At 34.5% G+C, this 20,923-nt stretch overlaps 2 protein-coding genes across 2 annotated transcripts in view; both read right to left on the reverse strand.

The window, feature by feature from the left end:
* On the reverse strand, positions 2,578–8,108 carry LOC109833236 (proteasome assembly chaperone 2). Its single transcript, XM_020400834.1, has 7 exons — positions 7,800–8,108; positions 7,504–7,669; positions 6,245–6,303; positions 3,709–3,827; positions 3,389–3,623; positions 3,190–3,313; positions 2,578–2,999 (listed from the first exon to the last, which is right to left on the reverse strand). The coding sequence occupies exons 1-7, from the start codon at positions 7,860–7,862 to the stop codon at positions 2,920–2,922; spliced, it is 846 nt and encodes a 281-aa protein (XP_020256423.1). The 5' UTR covers positions 7,863–8,108; the 3' UTR covers positions 2,578–2,919.
* The window catches only part of LOC109833237, a 36,047-nt gene continuing 29,361 nt past the window's right edge, over positions 14,238–20,923 (reverse strand). The window contains exons 24-36 of the mRNA XM_020400835.1: positions 20,351–20,681; positions 18,744–18,860; positions 18,503–18,670; positions 18,263–18,391; positions 18,060–18,149; positions 17,859–17,965; positions 17,621–17,769; positions 16,967–17,049; positions 16,773–16,868; positions 16,532–16,654; positions 16,136–16,219; positions 15,459–15,602; positions 14,238–14,604 (exon numbers count right to left, since the gene is read on the reverse strand). Of these exons, the coding sequence (XP_020256424.1) occupies positions 14,290–14,604; positions 15,459–15,602; positions 16,136–16,219; positions 16,532–16,654; positions 16,773–16,868; positions 16,967–17,049; positions 17,621–17,769; positions 17,859–17,965; positions 18,060–18,149; positions 18,263–18,391; positions 18,503–18,670; positions 18,744–18,860; positions 20,351–20,681 (1,936 nt within the window). The 3' untranslated portion in view covers positions 14,238–14,289. The remainder of the gene's footprint in view (positions 14,605–15,458; positions 15,603–16,135; positions 16,220–16,531; positions 16,655–16,772; positions 16,869–16,966; positions 17,050–17,620; positions 17,770–17,858; positions 17,966–18,059; positions 18,150–18,262; positions 18,392–18,502; positions 18,671–18,743; positions 18,861–20,350; positions 20,682–20,923) is intronic.

Consider the following 20,923-nt stretch of genomic DNA (forward strand, 5'->3'; position numbering starts at 1 on the left):
AAAAAAACCCCCCCCCCCCCCAAAAAAAAATAAAAACAGTCAATAATGAACATGGTTAAGTTGACGGATGTACTTTAACCCCCCTCCCCCCAGCACACCCCACCATAGCAAACAGTCAATAATGAACATGGTTAAGTTGATGGATGTACTTTAACCCTTCGAATGTCCGATTCTGGAGTAGGATGTTCTTTCATACACAAGTAGCAAATCGTAAGAGGACGAGGTTGACGACCAAGTCAATAATATGCTTAAAGTGAAGAAGTAACTGCACCGTAGAAGTTCCTAAGCACAGTGGGTGGAGAAAAAGATCTTACCTTATTATTGAAAATAGTAACCCTATTTATACTGGTGGTAGAATGGTAACTTCGGCTGAGTATGGGATGACGGCCACATCAGCCTCTGCTTTACAGGTGTCGGCCGACGTGTGGAGGAGATGTCACTTCGGTTTTAATGCAAAGGGATTGGGGTGTGCGGTGCCGACATGGACCGATGTGTCATAAAGACTATTAGGGACAGATGAATGATAGCGCCCATAATGCATTTAATGACATTTATTACGAGGTGATGACTGTCAGTGCGCGGGGAGGGGCTCGGGGCTCGAGGAATTTCGTCGCCTTTTACTCGTCCGATGGTCGAGAAGTACCGTCATTTGAGTCGTCTTCACAAGATGTCAGCACTCGCGAAATGTCGGCGTGTCGAGTCGTCTGAGTTGGGTCTTGAGTTATTTTAAATTGTTGGCTCGATTACGCATAATGTGAAACACTTATCTGTCCTTGATTGAATATTACTTTTCAACACTAAAATGACTATTAACATTTGTCCTCATTGCAAAAACTGAATTAAAAATAAGGAATTAACTTACTTTTTACTATTTTATCAATTTTTTTAAAATATATAAAATAAAAAGTTCTGTTGAAAATATTAAAAAAAAAGATGAGGTGAAAAGAAGATTAATTAAACTTGAATTGGGATGGGAAGGGGAAGAGTAAGAGAGAGATAAAAGAGAGGGCAACTAGTCAGGACACTACCCACGGTAATACCGGTCAGAGAAACGGCTAGTATAGTTTCCCTAAGCTTGCAAATAATAGTGGTTTTTGCCATTGGAGAGGCTGAGCTGGACTTGGACCACTTAAATTTCTGAGACTTTTGACTTTATGGAAGCTATTCTATTTCCCTAGTGCTTACGATTATGACTTTTTTAAGTAATGAAACTCTGTAACAGTAAAGAAAATGAGTTTTTTAAGTAATGAAAACTCTGTAACAGTAAAGAAAATGATCGCAATTCACGAGGAATATGAGATTTAGAAATAATCTTAAACACCCATTGTTCTCCTCTTTTGAAAATTTGAGGAAACTTGGTAATAGACTGAATGGCAACTTGCATTGAACATATGCATAATATTAGTTTCAAGTGAAGATAATAAATTCAAAATTTTTAGTGTATAGATTATCTCTGTCTAATAATTATGTGAATTAGTTTTTTTTCTTTTTTCCTTTCTTCAGAATAGACTGTATTAACTCAAAGTGCGATTCAAACCCATGCACATTCAAATGAACTTTACTAGTACGGGAGAACAAGACTTTTCAACTTTATATTTTAACATTGTACAGTATGAATCGAGGCCAAACAAAAATTTTGTCATTAAAGATTCAGAACAGCAGGTAAGAGAGACAATTTGGTCGTGGGAGATTGAAGTGTGATAAAGAAGCATGAAGGGAGAACTAGCTTATTTTCCAGAAAAATACAGGCCTCTTTTCTTATGAGAGAGGCAGCATTTAATAACAAACTTGCTTTCAAATTCAGCAAAAGGAATAGTCATAGACATATAGATGTTTTTCAGGCTCGTCAATGAAATGACTAACTCTGAATATTTATATATATATAGTTTTAATGATCTTGTACAATTCTTCCATGACTGTCGGCTTGGATTTCCTAAAATGCCACTTTCTTAGGCAACGTAATGAGAATAAAGCCCCAAACAACAGACAAAGCCATAATTGCAGTCTAAGTCAATTGTCATTTTATTTACCAAAATTCTACCGTCTTCCTTCCCCATCTCCACACCATAATTCATGACTCATAAGTAGCAACTTCACTGAAGTAGGACAACTTAACGTCCTAAAATGCATGGAGATGACTCCATTCCGAACTTTTCCATATCAAAAGTGCAAAAGACTGATTCAAAACAAATATATTTGACAGCATGAAGGACTAATCCTTTTGTCAATAATTCAGGAGTAAATTTTTAAAAAAAAAAATCTCTAAAAGGAAAATAGCCTTGATGCTTTTAAGTTTCCTAACAACCTTCCAGCAATGCAGCTTAGTAGGAAGCTGTAATTTAATCAAGGAATTATTGGTTGTTAGGTGACTGCAGTGACTTTTGCAGAAGATAATAGATGAACATATCGGCTCTTCTAAGTAAATTATTATTAAGTTTTCTTCATTCGCACCAAACAGACTTACCAACTGATTCCACAGGATGGTACCATTACAAGAAACATTCATTTCCATAGTTCACCTAACTCCATCTCAATCTTCAATTGACCCAAAGTTAATTGATCGGTACACATTACATATTTCGTAAAGCACTTTACTAACAAAGAAGTTATACGTGTTTAATACACTAAACAATTTATCGCTACACGTGAATGGCTATGATCACAGAAAGATGACACAATGGCAACTGTGCTAATCTGACAAAACCACTCTCTACTCTAATACAAAATAAGCCACTTGAATTTGCAAGCTTTTAATTTCATTCCTAAATTTGCATAAAAAAATGTCAAATATCTGAATTTTGCAAAACAGCCAAAAATAGAAAAACTCTTAGCATGTATTGTAGCACGAAACACAAATAACATTAATCTCCTGTTTCTATTTAGCAGTGTGACATCAGTACCTTGCAATATTCTGACCAGCTAAAACATGGACACATCAGGGGGCGGTCCATAAACACTCATCCACGAAAGGGGAATAGTCCATCCTCCGGGTTCATTACCTGAGATTTCCAGCAATGAAGAATATCAATGTCAACAGTATACTATCTAAAGCATGAAAAGGGGGGAAAAGCAATATCCACTAACTTAATATGAAAGCCAAAAACTATGATATAATAAGATAGTTGTGATTTTTTTTTTCCTTTCAATTAAATAAATTGATTTCACATATCCAACTTTTCCCAAACTCACCATTAAAGTTTTCTGGGCTCAGACCCAGAAGTTTGCAGGCTGCATCAGCTAATTGAAATGAATCTCGTGTGTTGTCTCCTTCTGAACAATAGCACAATAAACAAGTGACTTTCACTCCTTGAGCCTACACAGATGAAGAAAGTTAGACAAGAATACGTAGAAGTTAAAAATAATTTCAGCTTTCAACCAAGTTGAATACCTTACAACAAGAAAACAATGCGGCAAATGGCAAGCCTGCATAATAATCATCATCAACCAATTCATCCTCAACATCAAGCTCATCTTCAGGAATAGTATTTCCTACGGCTAGATCAGCAAGATGCTTCCATCGTCTTTGAGAGGGATTATATTCTTCGAGTTTTTTAAACCCTAGCTCTTCACAGCTTTTATCAGTTCCATCATCAGTAGAACTTGAAAGATAGTGTATTTGAATACTGCAAGGTGATGATATCATCAACAAGAGCATACAACTTGGAAAGAATTATAGAGAAAATAGTACCAAGGCTATAACCAAAGTACCTGGATGGGTCAAATATTTTCCTTCTTCCAGAATCTAAGCTAGAGAGAATAAGAACATGCTTCTTTTTGATGGATGATATAAACCGGGCAAAATTTTTAGCAAATTCAACCATCATACCCTGCATCATGACGGGATAACGGTGAAAAGGTGTTAATCTTTTATGTCCGAGACAGCCAATGATAAGGCATCCTTCAATGCAAGCTAGTACAAACGATAATAGCTAATAAACAAGTACAAAGATTAAAACATAAGTCAAGAGACTCATTATCCACTTTAAACTAGTTAGCACAAGCAACAAACATAAGTCAATAATCTCAGTGATGTGCATTAGATTCTAGTTCTGTGCTCGTCCAATGTCGATGAACAAAGCCCTGATACTTGCATTTCGAGTACTTCCATCCTTGTTTTGGTTTTATGACATTAATGGCAATAAAAAAGGCTCCCATATTTCAACAAAAAGGTTTTAAGAAACTTCGAAGTACAAATGTCTTATAAAAATGAGGTGACAATTGAAATAAATCTAAAGGCCATCGAGAAAGAGAGAGAAAAGATATTGTAGCAAGGTCCTTACAGGATACAGAAACAAGGTGCATTGAAGGATAGTGGAGCTTGTATCTCCTTATAAACCTCCGTCCATTGGAGGTAGAAGCATCAAAGTCAATGTGTAGGCAGCTGTCACTTTCCCCAGTAGTGTAGCACTGCCTTGGGAGGTGATTGAGATATAGCATATTCAAAAATATTGATCCAATTAAGACAATAAATATTAGCCAGCTTAGGGTTATTTTTTACCTAGGCTTTCATGCAAACATAACAGGAAAGAGATGAAGGAAAGAAACTTATGGTTGGTTCACGCTCAGTCAAATATCATAACTGATTCACTAGAGTAACTTTATATTTCCCATCTTTTAGAAAGTGAAGTAATAGCTTAAGTTCAGTAAATACTGATCCCTAATTTTAGATATCTAATTTGGGTAATTAGGTTCTACTTTAAAATATTCACAACTAATTTTATTTCAGCTAGTGCTGAAATTATTGAAGCAGCTTCGAGGTTTTCCTCTCCGTCATTCCATTCACTGCTTCTTCTTGCATATTGTATTCTAGCATTACTAAACTAATCTTCAAATTTTTTTAAATACATATGCATATGGATAACCTTTTTAATACTACCAAAATCTGAACACCCACAAATGAAATTTTTATGTGCATTAAGTATTACAATTTTTTTTAAAACTATGTTTTCATCTTGAAACCCCGACATACATGAAATTAATAATTGTTCACCATTTTATCTTTCAGAAAAAAACAAAAAAGTGATAACAAAGGCCTCTGTTTAAAATATAACTTGAAATTAACATATTACTTCAATTTCTCATATCTTAGAATTACATATCTCAAAATAAATTACATATGACTTCTATACGTTAAAATTCTAAGGTAAAGTAAATTACATATTTTAAAATTACAACTCTAAATTATCATGTCAGTTCAAATCCAACCTTAAAGAAGAAGTTGAAAAAAAAAATGAAAGCATACTCAGTGAAATATATATTTTGGAATTTCGCATGATTAAAAAAAACATAAATTATAGAATTTTAAGAATCAATATTGAGCTATAAAAACCCCAAAAGCGCCTTAACTTCTTAAGATCCAATTTAATTATATCACTTCAATTAAGTCCTAGATATATTAAAATAACATAAACCTCAGGGACTGTAACTTGAAACAAATTCTCATATCACTTCAATCCAACCTTAATTGAGAAGTTGAGACAACATGAACATCAAATTAAAAAGAATGTTTATTTTAATATCAGCATACTCAATGAAATATATAATTTGAAAGTTCGCATGACGAAAAACATAAATTAAAGAATTATAAGAATCAATATTGAGTTGTACAAATCCCCAAGACCCCTAATCCTCTTAAGATCACAATTTAAAGTATTAAAAGTTGATATTTAATGAGGTAAAATTCTTATGATCAGAAATTAAAGTATTAGAAGATGAATTTTGATTAGTTTGTTTTTGTATAGAGAGAAAAAGGGCTAATTTCCGAATTGTACAGGACAGCATTGATCGTACATACCTGGATTAAGATGAAATTGATTTGGCTCAATTGTTTATCCCTCTCCTCCACCCCCCCCTCCCTCTCTGGAACGTTTATTCATGGGTTTGAGGGAACAGCAGAACGTGGCATAGTGACGAAGTTGGGGGCTATGTGGATAGAGGAAATAGTAGTGGGAGATGGAGTTTTTTAAACATAATTTCCAGGGATACAAATGCTGAGTTCGAATTAAAAATAGAGATATGCGGTTATTGTTACGGGTAGGATTTACTGTTCACATTGCACTTTTCCATCCTTTTGCTTTCATCAATAAAGTAGTTGATAACTTCTAGCATTCTTAACTAATGTCTTCATAGTCTGCTACCTATCCTGCTGCCATACAAAGATAAATTTGACTGTATGCATTTTGACATTCACTTTGTATTAAAGAAATAGCAGCTGACGCATAACAATGCAAGTTAAAGTTCCTACCTTCAGGACTGGAGATCTTTGCTGGATAAGAGTTAAAGAATGTTGAGGAGATTCATAAGCTGCACACACAGGCCCCCAACAAAAGAAGTAAATCAGTATTATAAATATACAACTGCAAGAATCAGATAGCAACTTTACAAGACGTCATCATATACTAGAAAATAGGTTCCACATATATTTACTGAAGAACTGTATGAAAGCTCAAAATCATCGCAGAATTGCGGATCAAAGATTGCTGACACAAGATAAGGTTGAGTTCAATGGACCTATTGATGAACAATGTCTATAGGTTGGAGATAATGAACTCATAGTTGTCTCCAAGATTGTACGCAAGGATATACAACCGAATTAAGTTTGTTGGAAGCTGGAATGAATAGTTAGTGGGTTGATTCCAATTTCAAAAAGTAAAGTTAATTCAGCACCCACTTATAGTTCTCAATATACAAGACTATAGATTGTCTTAAGAATAAAGGCTGCATGATCTGCAACTTTATTGAGAATATATTTGAAAAGGTTTCAGTTATTTCTGAATCTCTCCACTAGTCTCCCCAAATTTTTCCATCACCTCAACATGCTTTGAGCAGCTAATTTGCCTAATGTGCTACAAAAATACTTTAGCAATCCTCCACTACATCATATAACATTTTGGTTCAGCAATGTTATACAATTCAACAACTTGCCCACAACTCTCGAGTTATTAACGGGAAAAGCATCCAAAGATTCATGCCTAGCAATAGTGATTGACAACGTCTTTCTATTTCAATTTATGAAACTCTTATCTTCACAATTTATAAAATCAGTTTCGGCTACACATGATGTAATCCAAGATTAATAGAATACCTGGTGGTACTAAGGTTTGTATGCTTTCAAATTAAGGCTTAACATGACCTTAAACTGTCCTAAAATTACAGAAAAGATGGAAGTATTTATTTTATAGCATTGACTGCATTTATGGATCTAGACAAATCATGTAAGACCGAGAATTCCCATAAAAAGAGGAGAAAAAAAAAACTATTTCAAATTCACATAAAAAACAGATAGTACTACCATGAAAAACAAGATCATGATAAAACCTATCAGTTATATAAGCATGTGACGGTATCATTTGCTCCACTCATGATAAAACCACAAATCACATCTCTATGTAGAACCCTAACTGGGATCTTTCAGCTCAATCACGAGGGTCTAAATTGAATTGAACTTGAACTAAGTGGGGTCAAACAAAAATTAGAGAAAAGGGTGATAAATAAATAAATAACCTTCTAAGGGCAAAGCAAGAATGCCCTCAGGAACCGGACCATAAGCATCATTCCCAACGCAAGGAAGAACCGAAGGCTCGTCCAGAAACGCCACTCTTTTGGCTCCGCTCGACGATACCAATATATCGATCGCCAGCTGCCCCACGTTCCCAATCGACAACGCAGGCTACTCGCCAGGAAACAAAAAAAACAAAAAAATGAGTAAATAAATTCAAGGATTCCCACCTCAAATTGAAGAGATAAACCCTAGAATCAGAAAGAGAGAGGAGGAGGAGGATTTGGGGAGTAGACATAACCAGAAGAAGAGTGGAGCAATCGTCGCTGAGATTTGTGAATCCACCTTCCAAACTCATTTCCATTTCGACTGGATTTGGGGAGTCGACAGCGGTTTTTTGCGCTTGATGAAGAGGGGGCAGAGTGATACACTTCTGGTTAAGAGCTCACTATTCTGCGCAGCCTTGGGCTGTATTACATGATTACGGCCCAATACGTTATGGAGATACGTTCCAAAATTATCGGTTTCGGGATGGCTTGAAGGCCATAGGAAGATCGTGGTAATTCATAAATTATTTAAATAAAAAAAAAAGAGGGAGAGGAGGGAATTAGTCGTATAGATATCAGAGCTTTATCACCATGAGCTGAAGAACAGGGTGCATCACATATATATATCGTTGGAGTAATTAAGTTGAGGACTGGTTGGCGAACAAAAGGAATCATAGAACAAAGAAGATTTATGTGTAGCTTTTAAATTTGTGCTCGCGATATGCTTCCGTTTTTGTGTGAGAGAGTCAGATAAGTCAAGACATGCAGGGGAGAATACTAATCTATACTATATACTAAAGTAAAACCCGTAAGCCTCGTTTGGTACGCAGGAATAGGGTGGAATGAAATGATCATTCTCACTTCTTATTCATTCCTACCAAACACAACATCTTTTTTGAAGTTGGAATGTTAATTCTCACTTCTCATCAATTCTCACTTTATTTGGGAATGAGCATTCCCAATGAAATGATAGAGAATGGGCATTCCTACTTAAACGAGAATCAATAAAATATATAATTTTAAAATACATCAATTCCAACTTTATTTTATAAATTACACCCAAACATGAGAATGCAGAATGACTATTCCATTCTCACATTAATTCAATTCCATTCATTCTTCCATTCCATTTTCACTTGAGTCCATTCCCGCGTACCAAACGAGATGTTAATTGTCACTTGGCAGCTACTTAGAACTTTCGCCACTTGGCAACTTCCTAGAGTTTTTGGCCATTTGCCTTTCCATTTTTTTCATAAAAATCCGATTAATGCTAAGAAATTTTACATGTAATTATGTTATTGTATCATGAAGGATCTGCCTCCTTAACGTCCAGCCCGTTTATTAATAGTATCTTCTTTTATCTTTCATAATTTTATAATTAAAAAAGATATATTTTTCCAAAATAAACAGTAAAACTTAAATTATCCATTTAGTTGTGATATGATTAGAGAAGCTCTTTGTATCAACATGAACTCTTTCAAATTCAAATAACAGTTACAACTATTATTATTACGTCTCAAATGCTAATATACACACGTTCTTGCTTTTTTAAAGTATTATTTCATAGCGTACTCCATTTATGCATCAATTTTGACCGGATATGCTTTAAGGAGAAGGATGACAATTAGCAATTTAGCTAAAAATTTATTTATTTTTAAATATATAGGCTTCAATGCTGCATCTATTTATATCTATATCTATTTATCTACCTATCTATATACTAAAACAAAGCCCTTATAAGGCATGTAACATGATTTTAGAGATTTGACCTTTAATATTCTCTCCTATCTATATCTAATGTTATAGCATAAAATATACTAATGTACTATATTACTATCATATTCTATTGTTAATTTGTTAGCTATGAACCGGAATGTTTTTCAAATTCTATTGTTACTCTTAGAAACTCGCTGATTTCCATGAACTAAGATTTGAATAATGACCATTTATATCTCTGTCCCCTCTACATTCTATTAACGGAAAAGCCCAAAATTTAATGTCTTTAAAATCTAAATTTCAATTGTAATAGATTAAGATCATTGATAAAATGCTCTTCCAAAATGTGAGAAAATTTGGTCTTTTGCATATAAATTTATTATTCTAATCTCATTTCAATTGATCATCTTCTCTAGGTAAAGGATTGTTCATGTAGATATTGGACAGGCTAAATGAGAAGGTAAATATCTCCTATTGCTTCCTTTGTTTTTTTAGAACTTCTTTTTATTATTGTATTGAGTTATTTATCGTATCAGCATTGCTAGCATGAAAAACTTAACACGAATTATATATTATTCCACTGTATGACTAATGATTTGACTAATGATTGACTATGTTGTAATATAGTCAAATGATTCAAATACAATTGATCATTTGGTTAATTTTTTATATTTATGGAATATTTTCACAGCATTAGAATACATAAAGATTTGTTTCGTTAGAAAATTTTATAACAATTTTCATAGTTACAGGGACAATTAGAGATATAACTCTATGAGATTTTTTAGATATGTCCAACTATATTTCAATTACTTTTTTTAGCATCTTTAATTTTGCACATATTGCTTGAGCATTTAGAGTAAATAAAGTCTATCCAACTTTGAAAATATAGAGTAAATATTTGCGGGTATAAAATTAATTGTCAACAAATGTATATTCTTTAAAAGAAATACCGTGCATATTTGTAAAGATTTCATATCTATCTACGATACTATAATTAAAATTTTCTGAGGTAGCAAAAATTTTAAAGGAGAGGAGGAATATCACTTCACATGAATATTAAATATTTCACAATTCTCTATGTACCATCTTTCTTATATACAATTAATTTAAAACTTTTAACACATTCCCTCCTTAGCAAACAATACAATAAAAACACTTTTAAAATAAACATTCTACAAGAAGATACAAAATTTTCAAATAAAAAGTAAAAAAAATTAAAATATTGCAATTACAATTATTAAATCTTGGAATCTCAAAATTTTAAGGGAAATTTTGTATATCAAATTTAAACTTGAGATTTTTTCTAATCATATACACAATTAATTTAAAACTTTTAACACATTCTCTTCCTAACAAACAACACAATAAAAAAACTTTGAAAATAAACATTCTACAACCGACAAGAAAAAAAAGAAAGAAAACAAACATTCTACAAGAAGATACAAATCTTTCAAATAAAAATTAAAAATAAACTAAAATAATGCAATTGCAATTATTAAATCTAGGAATTAATCTCAAAATTTCAAGGAAAATTTGGTATATCAAATTCAAACTAATTCTTTTCCTAATCATTTTCAGAATGGAATACAATAGTGGACAACAATACTAAAGTATCTTTTTAGTTGCTAAATAAAGTTTTGAAAATTAAAGCTTTTAAAATCATAAAATGATGGACCCCAAATATAAAAATAAAGAATATAATATGAACATTTAAAATTATAAACTTAATATTTATATTTTAAAAATCTAAGTTAGGACTAGCTATTTTTTTCCTTTTTAATAAAAAAATTTGAAATATAGTTTTAATATCCGGCACGCGCATTTGCACGTGCAAAATAATTAATATAACTTGGATGAACAGCTATGATAGTTAATATTAATCTAGTGTACTACATAGCGATGCTCCAGTTTTTCTTTTTCTTGTTTTAAATTTAATAACATAGGTATGAATTTTCTTTTAGCTTTATTTTTGTGGAATTGTGGGGGATTTACGGGTAAAAAGCAGAAAAAAGAGGGAAATTGTGAAGATAAAAAACCGGAAAGAGGTTACATTAATTGGACCCATAATTGCAAATGGGCAACCAAGAAATTGTTATTTTTTAACGAATATTAAGTCCTCTGTGTATTTATTCGCGGAGGAATCAACCAAGAAGATTAATAATATATCTCTAACGTGGCCCCCGAATAAACAAAGTAGTCAGCTCCCCTGACTTTATTCAAGCTTATCCAGAATAAAAACGATTACAAGATTTTGTACTTATCTGATCGCTCGATTCTTACTCGTCACCGCAAACAATAAAATAAACCGCGTTGTCTAAACTTTAACAAATCAATCTCATATCTAATAAAATAAGATTCAACAAGATTAAATAAAGCCCCTTCCTTTATTTCTTTACCGGCCGGGCAATCAGAATCAAGATTGAGACCAACTAATCATCTAGCATTTTTATTACCAACTTCAACAAATTAACTACAACATCATCAACAGCAAAAGAATTAATGTGCAGAGATAGTTATATAACTAAAGCCCATCAAGGAGATGAGAAAGCATCCTCCAGCCATCCATCAGCCTCCCTCTCCTTCTCCTCTTGCCCCCGCTTCGCAGTAAAAAATGACCACATTGCCCCCTGAATCCGGTTCACCCGCTTCCGGTGTCGAATTCTACGAAGCACCACCTCCTTCTCAAAGGATCTTCCGTCAGCAGCCTCATTGCTTCCTTTGGGCTTGAGATAGAGATGGCTAGTAACATTAACATCGTGGCTTAGAGGGTTCGTCTCATCCTCAAAAGAGGAGGACGGGGTGGATGAATTGGACGTCGAGGGCTTTTTGGGAATTATGAAAGCCATGGATCCTTTACAGAGAGCAATTCAATGATAGTGAGATTTTTAAGAGTAGAGGGGTTAGGAGAGAGGAGGGGAGGTGGGGTGTTTTATAGAACTTTTTGAGTGGGACGTGGTCTTGTTCGTTGTTTGGTTCTGACAAGGACGGCAATGGGGGGAGAGAACTCAATTAAGGAAGCGTGAGGTGGCAGTTAGCAAAGCTTTTTAATTTCATTGGATGTATAGGAATTTGGGGTAGAGATCGTGAGTCACTATTATAAGCTCACTTTATTAGTGGGTGCTCTGAGTAATTGTCGGGGTAAGTATTAGGTCGATGGGCACTTACCAATACGAGTGTTGAGAGCTCTAATGCTAAAGCTACTCACTGACACGTGGGCCCAGAGTACCCCCTTGTCCCTGATACTATCTTTAATAAAGGATAATTCTAGTAGTAGTAGTGATAACTGTACTATTAAAGTCATGATACATCATACATACATTGATACCTTCCTACTCACATAAACAAAATAGCAAGGTACATGGTGACTCGCACTTTTTCTTGATAATTTTTAGGAAAAGACCCCGCACATTTGTTAGTAATAATACAAGAGTAGTATGAAACTTGTAATAGCTTTAATAGTATACCTATCGCTACTCTTTTCCTAATTTTCTAGCTAAACAACTCATTTCAAACTACTTGTGCATTTCTTACACACACAAGCGTGAGGTCCTTCCAGTTGGATTGCCATGAAAATTGATGAGTCATCATAGACCCCCACAATACTTAGGTGTGATAATGTATATGTAGTTTTGAAAATATAGTGTATCACTACTTAGCTTAAAATAAATCAATCAACATGAAATGCTAATAAAAATTAGTATCAATTTTGGAAGAAGGAAGAATTTTTTTAACATGGAACCAAAAACGTGAAAAATGTACGAAGATTCAAAGCACATTTTCCAGTCAGTTAATAATATCTAAAATTAGTCAAAAGAAGAGTGAATATGAATGGAGACGGAGGTTTCCGTGAATGGAGCATGAAAAAGGGCAAGAGATGGGTAAACGCTGAAGATATCTAAAACCAGTGGGCATCTTGTTCTGTTTGTTTCTCTCGTAACGAAACAGATGGCGGCCGTAATTGTTTTAAAGGTCGACCGCTGTATTAGAGAATGTTGGCTGTCAGGCTTGGCCCTCTCGCTTGAAGAATATATAATTGTATGATTGCAACAAGTAGAAGTCCTCGCAGCCCACTGGTATTGTAACTTTCCAATATATGAATTAGCTCCGATCGATGAACATCTTTTCATTTTTCCCAGAAAAAGAAAATGGGAGAAAACTTTATGGTTACACATGGAATTGTGCACGGATGTATATATTAACATACATTTCAGTTTGGCTAAGTACAACTTGTCCAAATTCAAGATATCGTAACCCTGCAGCTCTAATAGAGACCTGGCTTCACAAGAAACCACGCGGTTGAAAAAGATAAACAGAACCATTAATTTTTTTTTTTTTTTTACCTAAGCCGAATAGAGTAGGCCGTGCTTGCTTTGAGGCAAAGTGAAAGAAAAGAAAAGGAAATGGAAAAGGAAAAGAAGAAGAAAATGAAATAAGATTATTTTTTATGTTTGATTTGGAAGAAACTTATAGAAAGAAATTCAAGGAAAATAAATAAAAATATAACAGAAAATACAATTAACAAAAATATAAAGAGAGTTCTCTGCATGATTTTTTTCATACGTGTAAAGTGTACTTAAACCTCCATAAATAGCCTAGTTGGGTCCATGAAACTGAATGCAATGGCCTTAGTCCTGGTGAGGCCCACACTTAATGAAGGGAGGATTATACTGAGCACAATGGATAGTGACGTCAAGATAGAATGAAATCTCAGGGGCTGTTGCCAATTGACCCACTAGATTCAAGGAAGAAAATGAGAACGAAAATTCTATTGGCTCTTTTTTTTTTCTTCTAATTATTGTTTTCATTTTCTTCTTACCTTTCCATATAATCTTTTCTTTTATCACTCTGATTTGTTTGTAAAAATAGTACAAATTTTACATAATGCAAAATTTCGGCAGGCAAACAACCGTTCCACACAAAACAATCATGCAACTTTCAGACCTTCCCCCTTCCTTTCCTTAATATATCTTTTCTATACATGCAGCAGATTTCCATGCTGAAGTTACACGTTGACCTACAAGTTCACTAGCCTTGTTTGTTATCAAGGTAACTTAACAAGAACCCGCTCACAATCCGTCTTGCAATCGGATTGGGTATATGACGGCAAAGTCTCCCATCCAAATAAGCAATCATACCTGAAAAGACGAACTTACCAACGGCCCATTTCTTACTAGAGTTTTGCTGGCTCCCACCTGAAGATGCGTCTCCTCCATCTCTGGCATTCCAGTTCCATTTGATTCCAATAGTGAATCTATCGGCATGTTTCCTCATCATTCGAATTGTGAAACTAACAAACAGGTGTTCACACAAAGTAAGCACTGTTGGCCCGATCCTCCACTCCTGCAGCATTTAAATACATGCACAGAGAACAGGTTACAGTTCAGCTTGCGGTACGGAATGGGCGTACCAAGATTAAATATGTGAGAAGGAAACACAACAGGGAACTAACAGAGTAATGACAACACACGAGAAACAAAAACTGTTATGGCAACTTATGAAAAACAGCACTATTTCAGCCTCATAGTACTTACTGATCTTGTAATATGAGTACAAGCTATAACTGAAATTACTATATTTCATATGCAGAATAATTTATAGAATCCCACTTATAATTATTCCACTCCATTATACATACAACCTATCATTAAACCAACAGAAAAAAAGCAGTTCAAATTTTACAAAGTACGAGTAAGTTCCAGCACTCAAATCTTTTCCTGATATTATCTTACTGTCCCAGATTTTTTTTATGTACAGGGAATTTAAATCTGAAATGCTGTTAACTCCTTATAAATGGAACTGTACTGATTCTAACCTAGAAGTCAAGTTCGTTCCTAACTTTACAGAATCTTTAACAGATCTATTTGAACCTTAAAACAACCAAAAAAAAAATTTGAGCCATCAACAAGTTCAACTTAATGTAAATGTATATTGAAAAAGATGTTCACATATGAAATTACAAACTAACATGCTTAAAAGTCTAAATTGGAACTGGATGTCCATGTAAAATTACTAATTAGTCTCTGGTGGTGCTGCTATTAGATTGACATAGCAAGTTTATGCTCGATAAAATCATCCAAACACTTAAATAGCCCTTCTACACGAACATCAATCTTTACATCTAGGAGATATTAAATATACCTACAATGTCCAAGAAAAATTTTCATCATGGGAAAAAAAAAAGAATGGACACCTACACTTTCAGCTCGCAGGTGCCGCAGTGGACGAGAAACCATGGAAGGATCTCCTTTCAACAGGGCCTTGCTAATAAGAAAGCTCCTCACGTTTTCCACGATTTCATTTATGACAAAACTATTCGGTGGTAGGTTTTTGAGGACAACCTGCCAGGAAGGGTCAGGATTATATTATATGAAACCCGGAGAACGATATAACCAAGGATAAAAAACAATTAGTTCCCTTAGGAGCTTATATGTCAAATATACCTTATGCAATATATCTCTAAAATGTCCTCTCCATAGAAGTACTTCAAAAGTTGATAAATGACGTAACACAGTGGGCATTTTATTAAGAAATCTGCATACAGGTCGCCGATTTTTTTTTAAAGTTTTAATTTCTGGTTTACATACAACTACATAATTAATTTTAGCGGAGAGGAATACATAAACAAGATCAATTATGTGAAAATATATTCTTATCAAGTTGTTTCTGTATTCTGATCATTTATTCCCAAAAAATTTAACCACGTGGGCATTATGGTCAGAACAACTGTCTATGGCCATGCATTTTGAATAAGAAACACTTGACGTAGAAAATATTTGTAAAACATTACTATGCATTTTCCTTTTAAACCTTGGAGGAATAATCCAACAAGCTTAACTGGATTATGGCTAGAACCGAACAAACGACATCTTACCAGGTTGTCTATCACCCTAACACGCAGATATTCTTGTTTGTACATAACGTCCAGCATAGCCTGTAGGTATCCTTCAATATATAGCTGCACCACATTTTCATGTTAGAATAATCAAATTGTACAACTGGATCATCTTTTAGAAAGGTTTATTAGGAGAAATCAGGAGTTTTTTTAAGAGATATAAAACATCAGTATCATCCAAAATCCCTAATAAATTGCTTCTTTTAATTCAGTACATGCTTGTTTAGGGGGAAAAAACTCTTGATGCAATCATGCGTCCATCCATCCATCTATATGCGCGCGCGTACACACACATAGATGCAGACATATGTGCATACATGCAAACAAACAAACACACATACATAGATACATACATAGATATATATAGAGAAGTACCTCATCAACTCCAGGACTGCGGTCAAGCTTAATTTTTCTGTCTGGACCACCCTCCAAAACAGCAGACCCTAACAGGGAAGGCTCCATTGCTAACCTTAGAATTCCTTGGTGGAAACCATTAACCTTAATGAAATTCATAATCCATAACGAGATTATTATAAAAAGACGTTGAGTCTTGGTGGAAATTTAAATGATTATTTCTCACATGCAAACAATAATTCCTGCTTGTATTAAAGCTTACCATTCCATTAAAACCACTTGCTTCTGCTCCTTTCAGTATACTATCTGAAATTTCAGTGACAGCAGCAAATATAACATTGGAACCTGCTATTCTTATCTACAGGAAACATCATGAAAGAAATATAGACCAACCATTATCAAACAATAATTCAAAATTAAAGATAATAATTATGAACACTGGAATGTAAGATTTACTATTTTTCCCAAATCACCAAAATAGCGCTTTGTTCCTGAGAAGCCCTTCGAGTCAATGCATTTGCTAATGAATTTGAACGTACCTGTAAACATAGTAAAATACATAGTTTATCCCATGGAAGGAAGAACTTATAGCAATGCATTTCGGCTAAATTAATTTGATCTGTGCAATAAAGATGACTGAATATAATTTATTGACATATTTTCAGTTAAAAAACATGAAATAGATGCAAACAACGGGTGCTCCTATCAACTTTAGGATTGTTAGAATATAAAATCATAGCACAAGATCAAAATATAGCCCTCAACCCTCAACACAACTTTGACGTTAGGCTGCGGTGGGGCATTTTATATGGTATTAGAGGACCCCCAATTCAAATCCCATGGGCCATGAATTTAAAGCGAATTAGGGGCAAAAAAGATACCACTACGTAAGTTCAGTATCGGCCCATGAAAAAGGGCGCTCAAACTGATGGGCAGGTCAGAATATAAATTAAATCCCTCAACCCTCACGAGAACATCGAAGTTTTATGACCCGTAATAAGGATAATATTTGTCTTCTCATTAGCTAGGGTGCGCTAGACTAATGTTTCAGAAAGCGTCCCAGGCAGGGAGCCTAGGCATAGCCGCTGAACAAGTCGGATGAAACCTTACCTAAGGTAAGTCCTGGGAGACTAATTGAGCCATCTGAAGGATCAAAGAACACATCAAGAGAGGATGAGGCAATATCATCAAATATTGAGGCAAAGGCAGGTGGTAGCAATGGGCTTCCTTTTGCTATGTAGATAGCCCTAACAATATACCTACAAAATCACAAGCTCTGTTAAATAATTTGCATGAGGCATAAAAAGTTTCCAAAGAAAGGCTTAATGCAGCAGCTGAAAAAAAATACCATGAATAATGTTGTGCACATTTTATAAGCAACTCGTGAGATGTTACAAAAGCATGAGTAAGAAGAATCCCATTTAGCTCCACAATTTTGTTGTTTACAGCAGGCACCTAAAATTAATTCAACTAGTGAGCAAAATCTGGAGGATATATGAAAACACATACATGTGGAGTACAAAGAGAGCCATGTGGTTTAGAGCAGCACCTTTATAACGCTGTGAAACAAAGACCTCAAAGTTTCCTGAGCAGAGCTATAACTGGAATATGGATTGCCAGGAAGAAAGCTTGCTGTGATCTTTAAAAAGCAAATAGGAAGCAGATAAGAATGCAACATTGTGAAAATAAAGGTGTATGTGATGTCAAAAGGGTGACGAGTGTGAACCAGTATACAATGCTAAAAATACAAACCTTAATCGGATGTATCTCAAAGTGCTTGAAGTAGAATTGCTGGCTCTGTGCTCTAGAGGTGCTGAGGGACTGTCTCCAAAATGCAACGAGCTTCATTAATGTCTCCTCATCAACTTTTAAATCAATTGGCTGCGGAAATGATGCAATTGGTTTAGGCTAAATATCTTTCTCATTATGACTGCAAGTCTGCAAGAACCACTAAGCTGTAGCATTCATCAAAGCACATCACTAAATACTTACTTGTAATATAATAGAGGAATACTTGACTTCTTTAACATTTGAGTTGGACGACTTGAGAACAAATACAATCTGAAGAATGTTCTCATTGGACCCAGAATCATGCATTTGACTTCTTCGAATCATGGATGCAAATGGGGCTCCTTGCCATTTTTCATCAATATTCAGCATCTGCATAATCAGAATATCAGTCCGAGAGACATAAAAAACTGCATATAACATAATCATACAGGGCCAGTTTTACCTGAATGCCTATGAAGTAATATCTTAACTGATCCGTAACCAAAGAGTCCAAAGCAATATTCGCAAGCCTTGCAACTAGAAACGTCGAACAAGTTGGCAGCTCACTTTCATCAACATCCTTTGACAAGTACAAACGTGTAAAGACATCAAAACTGATGTTACAACCTATACAGCTCAGAAATTATTTACTGGCACAAGAACAATCGCACACAAAAAGGAGAAGAGACGGGAGAAAGAGAGAAGAAAAGAAATAAAAAGAAACAGATGTCAGTGAAGGTTCAAATCTTGCTTATACATCTGAAGTCCCATTAAACCAAATAACGCAACATGCGGCTGAGACAAGAAAAACTTTCATTAAGAAAAAGTCTTCTGTCTTATCAGATGACAAACTTTGATGGCAGAGAACAACTATGTCATGTTTGGCAATTTTGGATTATAACCTACTTGGTTCATAATCCACAAAGGGATTATAAGCCAAAGTGTTTGGTAAATTGAGTGGATTATAAGTCATTCCCAATAGTAAAGTGTTTGGAAAATGAGTGGCTTATAATCCACATTTGTTGTCAAGATGAGCACTAAGGGTTTTGGAGATAGAGAAATAGGGTTTTGGAATTTTCTTAAATGCTAAGGGGCAAAACGGTCTTTTACTCCGTCAAACTATGTGGCTTACAAAGCCACCAAAATAACTAGGTTATCCCAATTTTTTTTAATAAGCCAAAATAAGTTGTTTGCCAAACATGTCTCAGTGGCTTATGAGCCACTCTAACCAGTTGCCAAACATGCTATTAGTATGAATAAAAAAAACCTGATTCAGGACACTGGTATCTGAATAAATTTAAGTGGAAGTTTTGGATGTAAGCCCTTGAAGTTCAACAAACTGATGGCCCAAACTAACCAATTTCATGGACATGAGTAAGGTTTTAGTCCAACCGTCAAGGCTTATTGGTGGTCAACCAGGAAGACGATGGGTAACACCAATCATTTTGGTTCTAAGCTATGTGGGTAGTCTTGTACTCTCATAAACCCACAATTAGGTCTTCATTTAGTAAATGTGGGCCTAACTGAACCTCAATATGATAATTACTAGTCTAGTGTATTGCCAGAGGGCTGATGTCAGAATTGCAATGCAAGATCGGTACTAGACTAGTGCAAAGTCAGCCCATGTGATGAAGGGACAATGAAAGCATGGTGTTATATTAGGATTCAGTTAGTCCCGCATTGACTAAATGGAAAGTGTATTGCAGGTTTATAAGAGAGTTAGGTTCCCTCCCTCTTCAAGGGTAAGTTTTGCCAAAACCGTGACAACCAGGAAGAGGTATTAATAGATAAAGCGGCCCTCAGCAAAACTTAATGCCAAAAGGTATTCAACCATTCAACATAAAGTATTTGAAAGAAAGGATTTGTTTTGCTGTTAGAGTGCAGGATAATGTTTTAGTGATGTATGTATACGAGTGCTAAAATTGTACTCAGAATGAAGTTCATTACTCGACTCCTTGAACTTACACAAAGAATTCTTCTATACAGCAAACAACTCAACAAGTGGATTTACTTCAATACATTAATAGATTTAAATTCAAATTCAAAGGAAAAATTTATAAGAATGGTCACCTGTTTGCTTTTTTCAAATAGGTGTATTGCAAAATTAGAAACCTTAAACTGGAAACTGATACAAGGTTGAAGCACCTTCTCTTCCTTGTAACTATCAGCACGCTCACAAATTCGTAAGACCCTGGTAGGACCATCAGCATAAACCTGATATCCCAACTTAAACACTTCCAACCCGTGCAATTCTTCAGTTCTCTTTTCAACTCTGAATCCCGTAACTGATGGGAAATGTATAACCATGCCCTTCTGTTGCCGCATTTTAAATAATGGTTTCCATGAACAAATCTTATCAATATTTATTTCACGAACTAGGTGAAAATCTATGAAAAATAAACCAGGATCATTAACATAATAATTGTACCTTAATCTTGAAAATGTAATAAACTTACATATTAAAATTTGACAGAAATTAGAGCAAGTTTACAGGCAAAAACAGAAAAGAAAAAGGAAAAAAACAAAAAAAAAAACACTTAAGCTTGAAGTTTACATAAAAAGAGCAAGTTGCATTAATGGGATTTAAAATCAACTTTCACATATTATAATGGAATTCTTGCATATGTTCAAAATAACATTTAA

This window comes from Asparagus officinalis, chromosome 3 (assembly GCF_001876935.1).
Source record: "Asparagus officinalis chromosome 3, Aspof.V1, whole genome shotgun sequence".
NCBI classification, from domain to species: domain Eukaryota; kingdom Viridiplantae; phylum Streptophyta; class Magnoliopsida; order Asparagales; family Asparagaceae; genus Asparagus; species Asparagus officinalis.